The 20,922-nt window shown below is 56.3% G+C and overlaps 1 protein-coding gene across 1 annotated transcript in view; it reads left to right on the top strand.

Annotated features, from left to right (window-relative positions):
- Positions 1-14,181, top strand: part of CUX1 (cut like homeobox 1) — a 276,370-nt gene extending 262,189 nt beyond the window's left edge. The window contains exons 15-23 of the mRNA XM_068415819.1: positions 1,892-2,028; positions 2,454-2,520; positions 3,734-3,846; positions 4,497-4,613; positions 6,870-6,953; positions 7,440-7,496; positions 10,171-10,251; positions 11,816-11,880; positions 12,378-14,181. Coding sequence (XP_068271920.1) covers positions 1,892-2,028; positions 2,454-2,520; positions 3,734-3,846; positions 4,497-4,613; positions 6,870-6,953; positions 7,440-7,496; positions 10,171-10,251; positions 11,816-11,880; positions 12,378-12,438 — 782 coding nt within the window. The 3' untranslated portion in view covers positions 12,439-14,181. The remainder of the gene's footprint in view (positions 1-1,891; positions 2,029-2,453; positions 2,521-3,733; positions 3,847-4,496; positions 4,614-6,869; positions 6,954-7,439; positions 7,497-10,170; positions 10,252-11,815; positions 11,881-12,377) is intronic.
- The last annotated feature ends 6,741 nt before the right edge of the window (positions 14,182-20,922 follow it).

The following is a 20,922-nucleotide window of genomic DNA, read 5'->3' as shown; positions in this document are numbered from 1 at the left end:
AGGGTGGGAGGCAGGATTGGGCCCCACAGACCATGTTTGGCTAGTAATAGCTTCCCAATTACATTTTAATGCAATTTAAAGAGACAGCCAATTAAATAATTAACCGTAGGGAAGAGGTTTTCTTCTTTCCAAATCTTGTTAATGCAAATATTTTGCATCAGGCCACCCATATTTCGGGAGCAGGCAGCGATTCCCCATTTCTGGAGAAACACTGACCTCCACTGGGACTGTGCCTTTATGGCAGCTGCGCCTGCCTCCTCTCAGCTTTTTGTTTGGGGCCTATAAAATACAAATAGGCAGCGGAAAAAAATAAATCCATGCGTTGTGTCTGAAGCATGTGTCAGCTCCCTTTCGCTGCAGGCAGGCTTGGTCCCTTAGGAATAACACAGGAATTGCATTTCTGAAAAAAAGGGGGAGAAATTGCACCAGCAAAGTCCCTTCATGGGAAAGCAGCGTTGGCTTTGGGCATGGCTTCGTTGGAGCCCCCGTCGCTGCTGCTCTGCGTCCAGCCCTCCCGGCCGGGCTCGGCTTGAGCCCTATGCAAGGACCCCCCTGCGCAGCTGGTTTCGGGGTGCACGGGGCGGCTCCCAGGACAGGAGGAGCCGGGACGGGGCTGCACACACTTCGTACCCCTCGTCTGAAGCCTTCAGCGAGGGCAGGAGCCCCACGGGCGCGACAGGCTGCCCTCGCTGCTCCCCAGCCCGGCTGCTTCCCAGGCAGCCCTTGCCTTTCTGGCTGTTGATAAAGGATTTCTACCTTCCAGCTGTCTGGAATTCAGGGGAATAATTACAACGGGAATTATGAGGGAGGGACTGGAACAGCTGGGACCTGAGCTTTCACCCACCTGGAAATCCAGGCGCAGAGGGACGTATCCTGCGGCGGGGAGGCTGGTGGTGCAAAACGCAGGGGCCGAACCTTGATCTGAGCAGTTTTTCCAGCCAGGCAGAGGCCCAGACGTTGCTGGCAGCAAGGCAGAAAAGTGAAACAAGGAGATTTCTGCTGCAGGACAGGGCTCCTGCTTGCTGACGCTCTGTGTTTCGGGAGGGATTTGCAAACCGAGCAGGGAGCTCGCCCTGTGGTGCTGGTCCTGCGCCTCTCGCTGTAGCTGTGTTTTGGCCCCGACGCGTCTCCCCGTTGCCTCACATCTGGGCCGGGGTTATCCGAGGGGAACGCGAGGCTTTTGTTTTGCTCCTGGAGCATCCCAGCCAGCGCCTGCTGTGGTTTGGGGTGTGGGTTTTATTCCGGGTGGGGCAATTGGAAAGAGGGCTCGTTTGTTGGAAATTGGCTGAGCGGGGATGCTGGGGCTGCACAGCCTCACCCAGCACCTCGGGGCAGGATTGGTCCCACCTGAGCCCCTCCTGGGAAATGTCCCCCACCCCATGGCAGCCGTCCACCCCGTGCGTGCCTGTCCCAGCGCCCGTGGCTGGGGACGTGCTGCCTGGAGCCCACCTGCATTGTGCTGTTTCTGTGGAGACCAGACCTGGGGATCGGTTTGTGGGCTCAGCTTCCCTTACCCTCTCCAGGTCCCCCAACTCTGCCCAGACAGGATGCTGTCAGATACCCTTGGGGCACCAAAAATATCTTGCTGATGCATTTGGAGCAGCCGTGCTGGTGCCTGCTCGCCTTGCCTCCGGCACTGGGACGTGGTGCTGGTCCTGCCCGGGGACAGCTGCCCGCCCTGGGGCATCGCTAAGGTGGGCTGGACCACTGGTCCCCTTTGCCTGGAGAGGAGCAGGGATTGCTGCCCCCAAAAATAGGGAGAAAATGGGGTTGCTGCCTGTGAGTTGGCATCGGTGCTCCAGGTGGGCATTTCTCAGCTTTTCGCTGTCCCCTTGGCAAAATTTGGGGTCTTGGGCCACCCCCGGGTGACGGCCCCCGCTCTGTCTTCCAGTGCGCTGTGCGGAGCTGCAGATCCAGCTGACGGAGGCCGTGTCCACACTGGCTGGCCAGAAGGAGCTCATCGCCAAGCTGGAGCATGACCTCAGCACCATCCAGGCCCTGTCTGCCGTGCGCCGCCCGGATGCAGAGGTAAGCCTGACCATCGCTGATGGAGGGCCAACAGCAGGCATGGGAGGTGTTTCATCACCTCCTCTTTTTTTTTATTTCTTCTTCTGTTCTTTTTCCTCCTTTTTCTTTCTTTCTCACGCCTCGCTCAGCAGAGGGTTGCATCGTGCCCTCACAATGGGCTGGTGCTGGGGTGGGAGGGGGTGGTGGTGGCATCCAGGGACCGTCCAGCCCTTCCTCTTCCCAGGGAAAGGATGGGATCTGAGGGTTGAACACCAGCCTCTCCATGTTGTCTCAGGCTTGGTCCTTGCCCAGTGCCTGTTTGGCAGCAACGCTTCCCACAGGGCTGCGGGTGCCGGGGCGGTAGCAGGACCCAGGAGGGGTTTGCTGTGACCAGGCACCTTTGGGTGAGTGGGAAACGCTTAATCCCTTCTGCTTGTGCCACTCAGGGTGCGGCCGTCCCCAGCCTGGAGAAGATACCTGAGCCCATCAAGGAGGCCACAGCGCTGTTTTATGGTGAGAGGCAGGCACGAAGCTGGAGCTGTGCTGCGGGCTGAGGTGCTGGCGGGGCCATCCTGGTGCCACGGGCAGGGTGGTCACCTCTCCGGGGATGGCAGCGTGAGGATGCTCCTAAGCAGGCGCAGACATCAGCAGATGTCGCTGGGGCCAGCGATGGGGCTTCCACGCTCGGCACAGTTTGCCGGTCCTCCGGCTGCTCCGGAGATGGTGCAGTGGGCACATGCCAGGCCTGGCTCCGTGCTGAGCCGGTGAACCCAGGCTGAACCAAACGCCCTGCGCATTACCTCCGGCTTTTTCTGCACCAAAGCCCCTCCAGAGCCAGCGAGATAAACATTTCCTTTACGTTGGCTTCTGCGCCGAGGTGTGTAGGAGAAAATGAATCAAACCAATAAGGACACTTGGCTCCTCTGGAAGAAAACCCACTTCCTTTCTTTTTTTCTTTTTTTTTTGGTTGTTTTTTGTTTTGAAAGGTTTTGCAAACACATGATAAACAATATCACAGCAACAGTCCCACCAAGCCAAACAACCTGCAGCCGCCCATCCTGCGCTATGAATAGCTCCTCTGTGCAGCCCGTTGAGTCACGGCCTCGGGGATGTTATTTCTCCTCGGCTGTGGATGCCTCCCGCTGCCAGGAAGGGATGGCCACAGCCCCCCGGGCACCTGCAGAACCCCTTCGTGGGGGGCAGCCATGTGGGGCACCCAAACATGGGGCTCAGCAAGCTGGCGATGGCATGGGCAAGCAGCCCCTGCTTTGCTGGGGTGGCTGAAAGAGGAGAAAGTATAAAATGGGGGTGACTTTTGCAAGGAGGGGAAGGGGAGAGAAGAGTACATGGATGGAGGGGCTGGTTGTGGCACTGGGTCTTTTCTTTGGGCTATGGCTGCTGCAGAAGCTACGGGGGAGACTGGCAGGGACTGGGAGGGTTGGAACCATGGGAAGGCAGCCACGGGTTGCATCAAGTAATGCGATTAGTTGTCCCCGGGGAGTGAACCTGTCCATGCCCAGGATAAACCCCCAAAAATGGAAAAGAAAAAAAAAAAAAAACATAAAAACTAGGCCAAGTTGTAATAGCAATGCGAAGGAGTTTATCTGCCCTGGTGCCCCTGAGGTCCCGTGGTGTCGGAGGGGGGGAGCTCAAGCCAGCCCCACGTGCTCTGGGGTGGAGGGTGGGCAGCTGCCGGGTCGTCTCTCACACCAAGCCTTGTCCGCAGGTCACCCGCCATCCCCCGGCACCTCGTTCCCTGAGGGGCAGGTGGACTCGCTCCTCTCCATCATCTCCAGCCAGAGGGAACGCTTCCGCGCCAGGAACCAGGAGCTGGAGGGGGTACGTTGAGTGGGAGGGCGGCCAGCGGGGCTGCAGGACCTGCAGCCTGCTTTGATGACCTGTGGGGAATTTATTATCAGCACAACGCAGGCAGCCCCTCCGCAAGCGAGAGAAAAATATATCCTGCTGTTAGCGGGAGCGAAGCCTCCCCCGGCCTGTCGGTGTTGTCCAATTCAAGGGCAGGCCCCAATCCCTGTCGCCTCGCGGGTGTGCTGCCCGTCTGGCACGGTGTTTGGGGGTGCCGTATAAAAAGCACACAGGGAATGAGGTTTGGTGAGACAACCCAATAGCTCTACGTATTGAAGCACAGCTCAAAATAACCTCTTCAAAGCTGGCAGGTTGGGTTTGCACCATCCCTGGGGGCCAGGTTTCTGCCCAAAGCCACCCACAGCCACCCCGGCCCTTCTTCGACCACGGAGGGATCAGGCTCGTTAATGATTCAGGACTTGGGTGTCCCCTTTTCAGCAGCAGCTGGGACAATTTTAATTGGGAGCAATTTTAATTCAAAGCGTGGGGGATTTTATTTACTACGAGGGGACTGAACCCTGGCTGGATGCACCAAATCAACCCCCTCTTCTGCCTCCCACACAGTTAGGCCCTGTCCTCCCCCCGGCCTCACTGCTAACGGCCCCCTTGCTCCCCCCGTGCAGGAGAACCGCATGATGCAGCACACGGTGCAGGCCCTGCAGAGCGAGCTGGACAACCTGAGAGCTGACAACATCAAACTCTACGAGAAGATCAAGTTCCTGCAGAGCTACCCTGGCCGAGTGAGTGGCTGTCTGTCTGGCTGTCTGTCTGTCTGTCCTCCGGCTGGGTTCACACGGACAGACAGACCCCAAACACAGACCGTTACCCTGTGTGTACAGGAGCACTGGGGAAATAGCACATTACTGACATGCACCTTGCATGAAAGTTAGAAAATTGGAGCTAATTGGGGTGAAAAAGGGTGCAGTGCTCTGTCTAGGGGAGCAGGTACCCAGCCCCTCTGCCAGGAAGGTCGTTTTTAACTGTGCTGAAGGGTGTCTGACATCTTTGATGCCAGGAGGTCAAATTTCCTCCCCAAAAGAGCTGCTACAAACCCCTTTGACGCTCACTGCCGGCAGCGTGATGCTCCAGCAGGCTAGTTGTGGATGCTCCTGCCCAACCAGGCAGCAAGCGGTTAAATCAGGACCTCCTGCAATAAATCCCTGCAGTTAGAGGCTGGAAAATAATTCATCCTGTCATACCTGTGCTCATTCCCCACCGCCCTGAATTTCCTGGGGCCATCAGAGAGCTGCTCGGCTTCCCCATCTCCTGGGCAGCCAGGGCCCCTTCCCAAAAGAGCAGAAACCAGCCTGAAACCATCCCAGTAATCCCAGTAACACCAGGAGGAGGCTGGGGTGGGGGGCAGACTGCTGCAACCTGCTCTGCTTGTGCCGCATCCCTTGGGGGTCTCATCCTTGGAGATCCCTGGGGCTTTTGCAAGCGGGTCAGGCTGCTGCTTTGGGAGCTTTCAATTGCAACCGCTTCCTCGGTCGGAGCTGGGCTACCGTGACCTTGTAACTGCAAAAGTGACAATAACGGGGGGGTGGGACATGGGTTCAAACACCAGCTCCTCGCCCTGCCTGCCCTGCCATCCTCCCCTGAAACTGCTGCCTTCCCGCGCTGGCTGGTCTGATGCCATTTCATTGATGGCTATTTTAACAGCGTGTGGGGATGGGAAACTCCTACAGCCACGAAGGACCTTATTTGGTTCTTTTATTTATGTCTCGGTGATGACGCTGGGTCGGCCCCTCTGACATTTTTGCCCGTTTGTCCCGCGGAAGATCATCCCCGTGTTTGTCCGCTGCCACAAGGCAACCCCTGAGTGCCATTCACATGATCTAAAGAGCAAAAGCCTTCGACGCAGCAGCACGGGGGGGAATTGCATAATTCACCACCTAATCAGGCATGTGACACGTTAAAAATAATCATCAAAGATCGTTCAGTAAGGCCAGGCTGTAGTGAATTCATCGCCCCCTAAATCGGGAGCTGCTCTCATCGCAGGCTCCTGCCTGCGCCGTGACCTGGATCGTATTGCGGCGCGTAAGGGCATGTTTGCTAAAGGTCTGCGTGCCGTGGGTTTGCCCGCGGCGAGACAGAGCCACTGGGCAGGACAGCCAGCAGCACAGAGTGACGGGTCCGGAGAGACCTCGGTTAAATGTCAGCATGGCCGGCAGGGCAGAGCTGGGGAAGGCACGGTGCTGGGGGAGAGGGACGGATCAGCACGGGGGCACTGGAGCAGAGGGCTCATCTCTGTCTCCTACACGTAGACGGACTGTGACCGTGCCTGGTGACAGCACATGCCGTTCCCAGGCTGGTTTGGGGTAGGAACAACGTGGAATCTGCAGTTCTTGGGACCCACAGAGGTAGCGTTGGAGGAAGGAGGAGCAGGGATGCACGGGCTGCGTGAGCATCCTCGGGGCTCGCTGCTGCCGCTCGTCCAGCACCGCCTGCGAGGCTGCACAAGGGCAACCTCTGTCCCGGGAGGAGTTTAAAACCCAGCCTGGGTTTTACTAAACTTTCCTTTCTTTCAAGGATTTTCCCCCATTTTCCTTGCCCTTTGCCCAGCTAATTACAGCTGTATGATTAAACAATGATCTCCTCCTAAACCGCTGTCTCCCTCCTACCTGGCCCAGCAGCAAAGGAATTTGGGGTGGGATTTGCACTAGCCCAGATGTTTCCAGGTGAGCTCTCGGGGGTGACACAGGTGACTGTTATTTCATGGAAAGGGCAAAAAAGAGGGGGACACAGGTGGAGTCCCTGGAGAAGAAAGGACTTTGTTACATGTCTCCTGTTGTGCTTCCCTTTTTTGAGGGGGACGGATCCTGTCAGCCCCGCAGGTCGGCTCTGGGCTGCGCTGCTCCATCCTTTTTGGGATCATTTCTTCCCAATGAGCAGCTCAGAGGAGCCCAGGGGGGCTCTGGGTGTCCATGCACTGCTGGCACCTGCGGTGTAGGTACAGGCAGCTACGCCTGGCTCTCACCCTGCCTTTGCTCCCACAGGGCGGCAGCAGGGACGACACGGAGCAGCGCTACTCCTCCCAGTACGAAGAGCGCCTGGACCCCTTCTCCTCCTTCAGCAGGAAGGTATGGAAAGCCACCAGCACCCTCCCTCATCAGCCCCTGCTTCTGCCATGGGACTGGTGCCTCCCACAGCTGGGGTAGGACTCAGCCGGCGTGTTTCGGCATCGTAGAGCACAGGAGGGAAGGGGCTTTGCAACGTGCCGCAGCCCACGAGCAGGTGGCCGTGCTCGGGTCTGGTTGTCCTTGCAGCAAGGTGGTCCGGGTGTGTCGAAGGGAAGGAGCAGCCAGAAAAATGAAACCTCTCAGGGAAATCATTTCATCGCCCGGATGAAATCCAGGGCAGCACTCTGAAAGGATAAAACACACTCAAATGCCATTCACTTTAAAAAATAAAAGATAAAATAGCCGTTGTACACACATGATGTCCCCTATGGCTGTGTGTATTGGGGGGTGGGAGCATCCCTGGGCACAGAGCTCCTTCCCTGATTTGCAAACCCTAAATCAGCCCTTTGAGCCTCAACATGAGCTTCTTGTACCCTTCACTTGCAGGAACGCCAGCGGAAGTACCTGAGCCTCAGTCCCTGGGATAAAGCCACGCTGAGCATGGTGAGTGTGTGCCCCTGCCGTGCCACAGAAGGTGCTGAGAGGTTTTTCACCCGGTGCCTGCATGGCGAACGCTGCTGCTGGGCTTGGCTGCAGGTGGGGGGCAGACCCCGTCCCTACTGTCTCAGACAGGGGTGAAGACCATGCCGGGCCACTCTGGGGCTTGGTTTAGGCAAACTCGCTTTCCTGCCTTCCCCTTTCCTTCCCCTTTCCCCTATTCCATCCCACGGCATCCCAGGGGGTCCTGGCTGGAGCAGGTGACCCAAAAAAGCATCGGGGAAAATACTGGGGAGCTGACGGCATCTGCAGCAGCAGAGGGTCCTCGCCTGAGCCGTGGCAGGCAGGAGGGCTGCTGCTGCCACCACGGGCTTTGGCTCCCATCTCTTAGGGTTGAATGCTACTTTCCAAGCTAAAAATGTGGTTATTGAGAAGATCTGACGTATATTTGAATTTGTGACATTAGCAACAGGCTTGGGGTCAGGTTTTGGCCGAGTTAAGCCCCGGCTATCCGGAGCAACAGAGGTTAATGTGGGCGCGCTGGTCGGAACAGCCACAGAATACAGAAATATCTTGTAATAAAGGCAACGTTGTAATTTGCATAAAAACCAAGCAAATGCCAACATGAATATGAATTGGGTGGCGTGCCAGCACCACGGAGAATTAATGAAAGGCATTTACAAAAAAAACTGACTTAGGGGACTTATCCCTTGGGAATATTTAAGAACATAATCTTGTTTGTTACAGCAGCCTCTGCCGTGGCCGTGAATAGCAAAGCAGATTCCAGGCCAGAATTGGTTTGGTGGGAGATCTGTGGGTTTTAATACCAGCTTTGGAAAGCCCGCGTGATGGTTTGGGGAACATGCTGGTGTCCATAATGAATCCCTGGCTTTTACAGCAGGAATAAAAAGTTGCTGTGTAGGAAGGTAGGATTGGTCCTTCCTAAGCTGCTTTTCTAGGCTGCGGTTGCTCCTGACTTGGGCTCCTTTGAAGGGATGGACAGGAAGGTTTTTCCCATTGGGAGCCCAGTGTCATGGGCCAGAAGGGATCAGACAGCGTCAGGGTCTGGCTGCTGTTCAGCAGCCTCCCCAAAATGAGGGGTTTGGGCATGACACAGTGTGGCCCCACAGGGTTTCTGGGACCCAGCGAGCTCGGACATCTCTGCGGGCTGGCATGGGACTGGCAAAGGTGGAGGGTAAATCTTTCAGAATGGAGTTTGCAGAGCCAGAGAAATGGGTAAACCTGCAGACCATGGTACCAGTGAGGCTTGAAGATGCCCAAGGACTTTCCATATTCCTGGTTGCTCTCCAAAAATCCCTTGGGGCAATGCCCGTCTGGCAGTCCCTCCTTCGGGGGTGCTTTGCTTTAGCCCGAGCAGCACTACGTGCCTTCCCACAGGCCATTGATGCTCCTCCACCTCGTGGCCTCTCCTGCAGTGGTACCCAGCCGTGCTGGGAGCCAGCAGCGGGAGAAGGCAGCACATGCTTGAGAGCTGTGCTCGTGGGCGAGCAAGGGGAGTGAAGACCTCTTAAATACAGATATCTGTGACCAAGGAGGAAGGTCAGCAGGCCAAGCTGTGGGACCCCAGGGACCAGCCCAGACCACCACATCCAAGCCTCCCCTGTGCAGCAGAAGGACCATTACTGGGGAGAGCAGCCGGGGGGGAGGCTGGCACACAGCTCCCCTAAAATCAATAGCCCAGCAGTGACTGGCATCCTTGAGAGCTGAAATTTTCCAAGGTGCTCAGCCATCGTTGCAGCCTGGCAGAGGGTGTTCACGGCGCTCAGCACGCATGTAGCCTCACTGCTGCCAAAGCTGGGGGCTCCAACTGCTGCCAAAGCTGGGGGCTCCACACTGTACCAAACCTTTAATCCCACTTCAGCAGCTCTCTGCTGCCGATGCGGGTGTGTGCCGGAGGGTCCAGAGCCACGGCACGGGACCGCGGTTGCTTTAGACTGAGCTGGTTGGAGGTTCCCAGGAGGGATGCTGGGAGCTGGTGCAAACCCCAGGGCACAGAGTGGTCAGCCCTGAAATGCGCCGGGGTGCTTGGGGGGGCTGCACCGATGCTGCAGGTCTGGCTACGAAACCATTCTGGGGTCCCGCAGCGGAGCTGGGGTGCAGCAGGGCTGTGCAGCAGGGCCAGCCTTTGGGAGCACGGCGCAGCGTTTGCTCAGCGTTTGCTCAGCGTTTGCCGCGGAGACGGCGAGGGTACAACTGCCTCATGAATCGAGCTCATGAATTAAAAATGTGCGAGACTTAATTACTGCCGGGGTTTCTCTGTGGAGCGGCGCTGAGCCGCAGGCAGGCACTGAGTCAGAGCTGGCATGGGCGGGCAGGCAGAGCCGGTGGAGAAACCTGGGGTGAAGGTGGCTCAAAACAAACCCCCCGAGAGAGTTTTCAGTGGTGGAAACACCATGGTTTGCAGCCCTGAATTCACTGGATTTGGGCAGTTTGGGGCTGAGAGCACACGCACTTGTGGTAGTCACCTTGAAGGAGAGTAGCTGCTCGGAAGCGGGCACAAACGGGTGGCACAGCGTCCCACCTCGCCTGCGTGTTTACGTGGGGTCTGGCACGAACAGGGCCCCATCCTGGCCAGGGTCTCTCTGAGCCCGTGTATGGGGAGGGCTGGTTTCCACTGACCCGCATTAAAACGGGATTTTCCGTTCTGCTCTTGCTGCAGGGGCGGCTCATCCTGTCCAACAAGACAGCTCGTACCGTGGCCTTCTTCTACACCCTGTTCCTGCACTGCCTTGTCTTCCTGGTGAGTGCGGGGGGCACGGAGGGGGTGGGCACCCCGATAAAATGTCAGCAAGCATCCCATCCAGGGACAATGTTTGCATTTATAAGATATTATGCCAAGCGACTGCATTGCAGATGGGATATCACCGGCTCTGGCAGCACGGGGCAGCTGGGAGCATGGGCAGCGTGATTAATTATTGTGAAGCTAATAGCGTAAGAAATTTTAGGAATAAAATCATCGCCATGACCCCATGTTGCCTGTTCCTAGACCATGTGCGATTCCACCTGCCTGTTCCTGGGATCATCCCTGAGCCTCCTGCATGGTGGAGCTCAGCTGCGTTTGCTGCCTCTCCTGGTGATGAGAGCTCTGGTTCTCCCCACATTTCCCACGTGCCCTGTGCCTCTATTTTCCTCTAGTTTTCAAATTTCCCCAACTGTACGTCAGGGTTGGAAATAAAGAAGTAGAGGTTTGGTTAGGAATAGAGGCTTGAGCCATCCTGAAGCCCCTGGGAGTCGGTGGTGGTGGTGCACACTCCTCCTATACCCTTGCAGAGTTTCTGGGGGTTTATTTATCATTTCAGGGGAAAAAAAAACAAAAAACAAACTAATAAATAATTAAACAATGAAACGAGATGAAAGACAAATCAGAACGATATTTCTATCCTGATCTTCTCAAAGTAAAACTGACTTTGTGTTATTTTGGTGAGGAAAGGAGCAAAGAAAATAAAAAGTTAAACATCATTAAACTTTAAAGCTCTAACCTGAAAAAAGAAAAAGTAAAATTCATAAATATTACATGGCTGGAATGATCTTACTTCATCTAGACACAAAAGAGCCTGAAATCCAGCACCCAGCGCTGCCTGGGCTGGGCACACACCACGTGTCCGAGCGGGGACTGGACCAACCGCGGGGCTGCTCCGGCCCCGCGGTGGGAGTGATGGCTTTGCTGCTGGTCCTGAGGAGCAGCGCAGCCCTCGCCCCTTCCCTCCACTGTCTCCTGCCTGTTGTGATTTCTGTTACCCCTCATCTGGAGGCTCACTGAAGGATTTTGTGAAATTAGAGTATTTCCCTGGTGACAAGGTAACAACGGCTTATGAATCCCCGAGGCTTTAACACATCAGCCCGGGACGGGAGGGCTTCTCCCTCTTTCCAAAACCTCCTCAGACCACAGCTTTGAAATGGAAACCCAGCGGCACGAAGGGAAAAAGGAGCCAAAGCGAGCAGCGACCTTCCTTAAGCCTGTGCCAAAACCACGTCTCTCCGTCCGTGCGCAGCCTCGAGCGCGCCCGCCTTGCCCCAAACCACCGCAGCTGCAGCAGCGCAAAAATAACCCGCTGGAAAAGGTCACCCCGACCATCCCGAGGGCAGCCCCCGGCAACACATGCTGGGAACACAAGGCTGCAAAACTGAGTGTACCCAGAGCATCGCTTTAGGTGTCTGCTTGATGCACAGAAGCCACGGGTGCCTGCGAAACGCTGCAGCAGGGAATTTGCTGGTGGCCACGGGAACAGGATGGCAGGGACGGGATGGCACAGCGGTGACACAGGCAGGCGAAAGCAGAGCTGATTGTGTTTCTTATTTTGCAGGTGCTCTACAAAACGGCCTGGAGCGAGAGCGTGGGAAGGGACTGCGCTGCGTTCTGCGCTAAGAAGTGAGTGTGAGGACAGGCTGGGTCAGCCCAGACCCGGGGCTTAGGAGCGTTATCTGCCCGGGTTTGGTGGACAGAGCATGGCAGTTTGCAGCAGAATTTTTTGGGCACCACTCGGTGCACCTCTGTCCTGGAAACAAGGGTGGTTAATTGGGTTTTAAACCCTTAATCCAATGAGGATGGCGGGGAGAAAAGGTGCATGAAGCAGGGCAACCACCTGTCTTCAGTCAGGTGGTTTCCAAATCCTTTCCCATGAGCGATTCTTGCCCAGGCGATGAAGCCTGCTAAAGCCAAACATGAGCCCGGAGATGAGGATCAGGCCCGTTGCCTTGGCTCCAGGTGCTCTGAGCAGCTCCCAGGCGCTGCTGCCCGTGGCTGGAGCTCATTATCACGTGGTGCTCATTATCACGGCTGGCACTCAGAAACGAAGCGGCTCCTGCTTGGTCACCAAAGCGCCTCGGACCTTGCTGCGAGCTGACGTGGCTGTGCTCTTTCCCCAGGTACGCCGACCACGTCCACAAGTTCCACGAGACCGGGGACGTGGGCGACATGTGGCAGTGACGGCTGGACATGGTCCTGCTGGCGCCGGCTCTTCTTTCATCCCACAGCAGGATCTGTCCCTTCGCTCCCTGCCAGCCGCTTCGCTATAGCTTTGCTTTCTGCTTTGTAGGATGGAGACAATGATCCCCCCCTGCTCCCACCCTTGGAAATCAAAAGCTTCAGCTAACAGAGGGTCGTTTTGCAGGACACGGCGTTTCCAGCCCTCCCTCCCTGGAGGAGGCTGCAGCGGTGCCTGTGTCCTCCTGATGTCCCAGAGAGCTCAGTCTTTACCAAAATACATGGAAAATGCAAGATCAGAGGTACTCCTCTCAGATGCAATCTCTCTTTCCATCCTGTTTTGAGTCCAGTGCAACACTGGACGATCTAAATTTAGCCAGAAATGGGAGGAAAACAGCCTCCTGAACTTGCATTTTCAAGTGTCATGATATTTGAGAATTCCTATTTCGCTCTGGTTTATTGGAGTATCAGGAGGCAAGCGGTCCTCCCGGGCTCTGGCAGAGCAGGCGAGACAGCAGCAGGTAAAAATCAGCCATCCCCAAAGACGGGGCTGTTCAGCACGTCACCTTCTCGCTGCCTCTCAAGTCAAATGAAGCTGTTGCTCAGCTCTGTGCTCCACCTAAAGGGCTTCTTGGGACCTTCTTGGCACCTTCTGAGACCTTCTGCAGCACCTCTTACCACGCTGCTGAGCACCAGCAGATGCTCTTCTTGAACTGGAGCCCTCGGCTTGAGAACAGCCCAGCTGATTAGGACTTCTTGAGCATGAAGGGAGGTGTTGCTGGTCAGGACTGATCTCACAGGGATGCTCCAGACTCTCTTCTCACTGAGATGTTTCTGCCAGGCGGTGGTTGCACCTTCTGGGTGCAACAGCTTCACCTAATCGCAGGCAGAACCTGCCTCGTGCGGGGCTTTGCTTGCCCTGTAGTTGATCTGCTCAACATCTGACCCTTTTAGGAAACCACAAGTCAAATCAATCAATTGCTGGTGGTGGGTTTGCTGGGTGATGAACACTGGGTTGATCTGGGGACACAGAGGTGACAGGAGAGGCTCTGATTAAAAAGAGCAGTTCCTGGCACCCCCCTGTTCCTGCCTCAGCTCACTGTGACCGTGTGGTGCAGGAAGATGTTAGCTTGTTAGCGTGGTCCTCAATTAAAATTCCCCTCCGAAGACAGGAGAACAGCGTTGCTTCCAATTAATATTTCGTTGCAGATTCAGATCTATTCACATTCACGCTGCTGGGAAGCCGGGGCCTCTAATGGAGCGAGATGCTTCGCATCTGCCACAGGCAGCCCAGGGTTATTTATAGGAGCTGTGGCCTGCAGCAAAATGTAAATTACTCATAAATTGAAGGGAGGGATAAACCCCGAGGGTCCAACCTGCACCTTTCCCGCTCGGCGCGGGGTAAACCGAGCCCGTCCAGAAGGGTGGCACCCACGGGGGGAGATGCCAGCGAGGGGGTGATGCTGCCGTGACCTCTTCATAACCTAATCGACTTCAGATGGGGTGGAGATGAGTTTTTGCTGTCTGAAATCAGTAGCTCAGAAACGTGATCCGGGGAAGGGTGGGATGCTTGTTGAGGCTTTGTTGGGAAGGTTAAATTTGCTTTTTTTAGAATCTCTGTGTGGTGTCTTGGAATTGCAAAACTTCTGCAGCTATTCACACTTGTACTCTTCATAAATGGCTTAAAATAGATGTTGAGTTCCGCGGGACAAGTGATAAAATAAACTTAGACATGCATTGCCTGGGTTGCTTTTGTGCTTTGCTTCCTTTCTTTTTTTTTTTGATATTAAACAACTGAGAAATGTCCTGCTCGCGTCCAAGGGCAGAGTGTGCAGCTAATTTTAGAAACCCATTACAGCAGCTAAAGGCAGCGACGTCTGGCAGCGCCGGGAAGGGCAGGACCTCTGTCCCCGCATGCTGGAGCCATCGTCCTGCCGGCGAACACCGGCGTCCCGCGGGCCGGGTGGATGCTCCCAGCGAAGGAGGGACCACGGGAGCAGAGGGACTGGAGCCCAGGCAGCCTCCAGCACCGGAGATATTCTGTATATCCCCACACGGCTCTTGGTGAAGGCACTCGGGTTGAACGGTGTAAATTTGCCTGGCTGATTTGGGGGGAGCTGGTCATGATCCCCCCACTCCCTCCTTCCTCATCCTCCTTTTTTCTTGCTTTTCCAGCCCAGGGGACCCCAGCAGCCCCAGCCTGGTGGGGCCGGGCTGCTTTGCAGGCTGTGACCTCGCGATGGAACAGCAGCTAAGGGAAGTCCGGGTGTCCCAGGGAGCAAACAACTGCCGCTCCCCAGAGCCCGGCTTTGGCTGCCAAAACCCTCTGGCCGGAGGCAGGGACAGCCCGCGCTGGGGAGGGCTCTGGGCTCACCGCCTGCCCACGGCTGCCCGGCGCCTCGGCCGAGGTGTTGGAGCTGCGTTCTAGAGACGTGCTGGAGGCGAAGGGCTGGGGCAGAGCCGGGGGATGGCAGGGCTCCGGGGAAGCCTCGTCCCCCCGGGCAGAGCAGCATGCACTGGAGCAGACGGTGAGATGCTCGTGTGTAGCGTGAAATGAAAACCTGCAATTTTGGTGCAATTGAGGGGGGGGGGGGTGTCCTACAGACCCACCCCCCTATAGATGCACGCCCCTACAGACCCACACCCCTATAGACTCATACCCCCGCACCCACCCTGAGCCCTGGCACCCCATGAGCCCTGGTTTTGACCAGGTTCAGAGAGCAGCCCCGAAGCACCCTGGCCCTTCCACATCCCTGCCTTTGTTAGGAAGCAGGACCGGATTTTTTTGCTAATTTGATTTGAAAGCCCCTTTTATCACTGAGCCACTCGAGAGAAAAGGATTTCAGTGACCCCTTGCTCTCCCTCGCTGTTTTAAATTTGATTATGGGAAACAGTTTTAATTAGTATCAATATTCAGGAAAATAATTACGGGAAAACCTGTGCTTTTTATATCCGTTCAACCTGCAAATCTTCCATCCCATCTCAGAGACCCAGGCTGAATTTTGCAGGGGTGGTGAAGGTTGATATGGTAACAAAAGGCTCCTGGGGAAGCCCGGATGGTTAATGAGAGAACAGGCTGCTCACATCTGGGTCACAAGTTCAGTTTTTGCCCTGGGCAGAGGAGACAGGAGAGAATCACTGCCAGGATGCGGCCAGTCTGTCTTGATTTTCGGCTGCAGCGCACACCCCGTCTGTCCCCCCGGGCAGGGGAGAGCGGTGAAGGGCCTGGTCCAGCTCTGTCCCCGCTGTGCAGGGGATGCCCAATGCCCTGGCAGCCAGGTCAGTGCTCAGGAGGAGTGGGGCAGCGTTTGCAGGGCAAGCCACAGCAGCAGTTGGTGCAGTGCTATAAAAAAATATATGATTTTTCTAAAGGTCTCCAGCCGGGCATCTCGTCCCTCCAGTCTGGTTCCTGCTGGCAACGGGTCTCCAGAGCCACTAATGTGTGGGCAGCAAATGTGTTTGCCCTCACTGCAAATGGAAAAGTGGATCGATAGGGTTGGAGCGGAGCTGAATGAAGCGGAGGCAGCGCCTGGTGTGTGGAATGCCAGTGCCTGCTGTGTGGGATGCTGGTGCCTGGCATGTGGGATGCCGGTGCCCGGCTGTCCTGGTTTCCCACGGATAAAATTCATAGAATCCAGTTTCTGTTAGATTTTATTTCAGTTTGTGGCCAGCCATGGTGATCAAGGCCCTTAGAAGTTAAATCCAGAGCAGCTGCCCCAGGCTGGCCCACAGGTGTATTCTATAGCATTAACATCAAGTTCACTACAAAATGGAAAGCTGCTGGGGATGGGGGGCCTCTTTTTTGCTCTCCTCTCTTCCCTGTTTCACGTTCTCCATGATTGCTGTTCCTGGACAACCTCCTGCAACTCCGTAGCTAAGTATAATTTTGTGTGTTTTGTATTATCATTTATATTGGATTCTTTATTTTATTAAATCTGTTTAACCCACGAGTCTCCCTCCTTTTCCCAATTCACTTCCTTGGTCAGGGAAAGGATATTGGGTGAGAGAACAACTGCTTATTGTTTAGCCCTGGGTGTGGGCTAAATGGAGATGCTGGTGTGTGGGACGCCAGCGGGACGGCCACACCGGCACGAAGGGAGCTCCACAAACACGCGCAGAGCCAACGCTGGGAGAAACGTGCCTGGGCCTGTGGGGTGTTGTAAGTTCAGGGTGTACCCAGTAAATGCAGCAGATAAACAGATCCCAGGGCTGAGGGTTCACAGAGTCCGTCGCGACAGGTCAGCCCATATGGGGAAAAAGAAGACAGGATATAAGGGGCTTGGGTACCTGGAGGCAGGAGCCCGACCAGCCTGGCCACAGGGATCAATTTGTATTTATTTTTGGAAGAGCCGCTCTAATTATCTGCTGTAAGCAGGCAGGGAAGCAGTGGTGGATCTCCACCGCTTGATGCCTCTAAATCAAGGCTGAATGTCTGTCTTGAAAACACCCTCTGGTTCAGCCGGGAGTTACAGCCACGGGGCAGGATTACCAGCCAAGGACGCGCGGCACGGGGTGAGCATGGTGGCTTTAGGACCTATGAACCACAATTCCTCTCGTTTCTCTCATGGATGGAGCAGCCGGGGCTGCTGGTTTGAGAGGGGTTGTTTTGAAAATGACAGCAGGGTTTGAACTCCCTTGGCCAGGGTGCATCGGCCGCCATGGTCTTCCCACATGGCCATCCCAGGCTCGGACACCCGGTCCCATGTGAGGGGTGACAGCAGCTGGTGGAGGGATGTGGGGGACCGTGGGAATGGCAGCGGGGTTATCTCGGTGCTGAACTCACAGTGGTGGGGTGCAGAGCCAAGCATCTCTGCTGCGAGCCCTAATAAATGGGAGCCCCGATAACCCTGTTAATAGGGGAGCCCTGTTATGAAGCCGGGTTTCGGGCTAGGAGGGCGAAGACGAAGGCAGGCTCCTCCGCGTGGCCGTGCTGGAAGGTGCCGGCTGGTAATAACTGTTTTATTGCTTCCTGTTGTGTTAGACATCTAATGGCAAGCCGGGGCCGAAAGCTGGTGCAGCATATGGAGCAGCCCCCCCCGTCCCCCCCTCTCTGCCTTATTTACAGAGTCTCCCTGGAGATGGCCCTCGCAGGCTTTTCCAGCTCCGAGAGGAAGCGGAAAAATATTTACCTCGCTCCTCCCCAAAAGTCTGTTCTCATTAAGGCAGGAAAAAGTAACCGAGGTGCATAAGGTGGAAATGCTGTGCTGCCACGGTGGGGCTGTGGGCAGGGACCCTCCCCAGGGCGTCCCTGCTCCCTGCAGGGATGTCAGCCTGTGCCCAGGGCTCAGCCAAACCAAGCCCTTCATTTCCCAGCCCTGCCTTCATGAGCGGAGTGGCATGAGGACTTTAGGCATCCCACGGCCCCCCTGTGACACCTGCATCGCGGGGATGCCCCAGGATGGGGGTGCCAGGGCAGTGCCCACCTCCAGGCTTGGCTGTGGCACCACAACAGTTTGCAAAGCTGGGGTGGGCACGGAAAGGCTGCACCTCCAAAACACCCTGATTATTCTTTTATTCCTTAATTATGTTTTTTTAACATTGGCCAGCACAGGGCAGACACCCCCCAAGTTGCCACCCCTGCAACATGCTCATGTGAGGGGTTCCCCGGTGCTGGCTTGCAATGAAAAAGAAAAAAAGGAAGGAAATTGGCTGTGTTTCCCTGAACGCTGCCCCAGCCATCGATCACCGCGTCACACCAGGAATGGCTCCCGGCCAGCGCAGCCGGCAGCTCCTCGCTCCACCAGCGCTCCCCTGCCAGCCCAGCCCAGCCGCTGGCACCAGGTGGGAAAGCTCTGCCATCGGCTGCGTGCGACCTTTCCATCGCAAAACCCCCACTGCTGGCCCCGGGGGGGTCTCAGGGCAGCTGGTTGCTTTTCCCCATCCCTGGGGTGGCTGTTTCCCCTGGGAGACAAAGAGCTCGGGCAGCCACGAGCCACACTCAGCCCCGGCAGCTCCGTTGGGAACGACCGTGGCCAAGAGTTTCCAGGGCACAGCATGATCATGGGCACGGTGTGGGTGTCACACAGGAGGCAGGTCCCACCCAAGCTGGCAGAAATAACACCCTTTTCCTTCCTTCTGACCCATTTTGCCCCCTTCCTTTCATCTGCCCAGGGCTGCAAGGAGAAGGGCAGTGCCACTGGCCGAGGGTGTCTGCGCTGAGCCACTCTCTGTGCCTTGTCCCTGTTGATGGACCTTCGCCCCTATTGCAGGGGACTTTGTCCCCAGTGCACAGAGCTTGGTCTCTATTGCAGGGGACTTTGTCCCCAGTGCGTGGAGCTTGGTCCCCATCGCATGGTGCTTTGTCCCTATTGCATTAGTGCTTCGTCACCACGGCACAGTGCTTTGTCCCCATGGCGCAGCGTTTTGTTCCCGTTGCATTAGTGCTTCATCACCATTGCATGGTGTTTTGTCCCCATGGCATTAGTGCTGTGTCCCCTGCACTGGTGCTTTGCCCCCGTTGCACGGACGCTGCCCCTGTGAGCTCAGCACCGTAACACAAAAACGAGTGAAAAATCCCCAGTGCCCCCACCACAGCAGAGCCCGGCTTTCCCACCCGCAGAGCAGTGGGGCCCTGGCACGACCTCCTCTGACGTCTCCTCTTGCCCAGAATAACCGTCCCCAGGGGCAGTGGCGGGGGACCGGCACATGGCCTGCCTGGTATGTGACCGAAAATAGCCGGGGAGGGAGCGGGGGTGGAGGGGAACCCACACACCCCGCTGGGGCTTGGCCACGCTCCCCAGCTCCCCAGGGGAGGCTGGGCTGGGCTGGCACCACCGGGGTCCCTGTGGCCTTTGGGGTGCCCATCGCTATGGAAACCCCTTCTCACGGTACCGGTCCCTGCTGCCTTCCCGGAGGGTCCATGCGGCAAGGTGATGCCCAGGGAGGTGGCCCTGCGGGTCCCAGCCACAGCGGGATGATGGAGTCCCCCCGGGAGGGTCTTCTGGGGAAAGAAAGGGCTCTGTAGGGAATTGCGGGTTTTTTTAATAGTCTCTTGGTGGTTTTAGAGAGTTGGGGAAGATGTTTAGTGCAGAGGAGGGCGCTTGGCTGGACCCACGTGAATGGTCCCACTGATGTCCCCACGGGCTGGTGAAAAGCTGGAAGAAGCTTTCAAAGCGAAGGGAGGGTTGGGATCTTGGAGCTGCTAACATTTTTAAGAGCTGCTCTGAGTCCAAGCAAAGATGGGTTTGCCTTTAATATTTAATGCTTTGGGTTGTTTTTTTTTAACACACGTGCAAGCGCTCGTTCAGAGCTGCTGCGGGGAGAGCTTTGCTCTGCGGAAACGCCGGGGCCAGCCTGACCCAGCAGCGTGGCACTGCTTCAAAGCCAAGGTTGCCAGAAGGGCATTCGCCAGCCTGTAGGAAAGGCAAAACCCAGGAAACCGCAATGAAAAAGCTGGAAATGCTGGGGAGAGGATCCCGCACAGCAAAGATCAGCCCTTCACCAGCAGAAGCAGCGTGATTTCCCCTCCATCGCCGGGCGCAAGGAGCATTTGCAAGTGAGAAAGGCAAAAGCCCTCTCTGCACACCTGAAATCTCCAGGGGTTTGGCTCCCGATGGCTGGAGGCTGCGGGTGCAGAGCAGGGGGACCGTCGGGATAAATGGGAGCCTAGAGCCGGACACCGAGGGACCCCATGGCTGACCAGCAAAATGAGGGTCCCAAGATCATCCCCAAGCAGAGGTCACCAAATAGATGCAGCTGCAAGATGTAACTGAAGCGTGATGCAGCAAGGAGGGCTTCACTTCTGGAAAAACCCCTGTCCAGGGCAGCCCGGCCACGAAGGATGTGTGGGAAGGCTTTTTGAAGCCTTTTCCTCTCGTGGCTGGTTCCTACACGGTGCTCTGCCTAAGCAAAACAAAGCCCCTGACACCATCTTTCAAGCACGGCCCCAGCAGAGCAGAACAGCACAAAGAAAAGAGATATTTAAGAGACAACCTGAGAGCAGCCAACAGCCTCTGGCCTTGCTCCAGCAGAAATGGGAGGCAGTGTGGAAGAGAAGGTGCCTGTTCCCCCCAGGAGGAACACGGACCCGAGGAGCAGCAAAGGAGCAGAGCCCTGGGGTGAGAGGAGGCTGGAGCAACCACACTGGGATTTGGGTTTGGTTTTTTTTTTTGCTAGATTTTCAGCTCTGCAGCCCCAGGTGTGCACACTCTCATGTCCCCCCGCCCCGACACAGAGGCTGGCGGCTGTGTGCTCGTCCCAACGCAGGGCTCTGCATCTGCTCGCAGACGCTTGCACGCTTGGCGAGCTCCCCGCGCTGTCGGGCGCGGAGGGGAAGTTTTAGCCCAGAAAAAGCATCGCTTTTCATTTGCATCGGCAAGAGGAAGAAGAGAAGCGGCAGCACTGGCATTGGGTTCCTGTGGCTTCCCCCGCAGAGGCCCGACTCCCTCGTGAGTGACATGTCCTAGGAGGAGATGGTGTGTTTCTGGATGCAACAATCTCTCTTCGAAACATGCTCCCTGGAGATACTGAGTGAGCACAAATACCACT

This window comes from Nyctibius grandis, chromosome 18 (genome assembly GCF_013368605.1).
Source record: "Nyctibius grandis isolate bNycGra1 chromosome 18, bNycGra1.pri, whole genome shotgun sequence".
In the NCBI taxonomy this organism is placed as follows: domain Eukaryota; kingdom Metazoa; phylum Chordata; class Aves; order Nyctibiiformes; family Nyctibiidae; genus Nyctibius; species Nyctibius grandis.
Note: the sequence above shows the minus strand (reverse complement) of the source record. Positions and strands in the feature narration are given on the sequence as shown.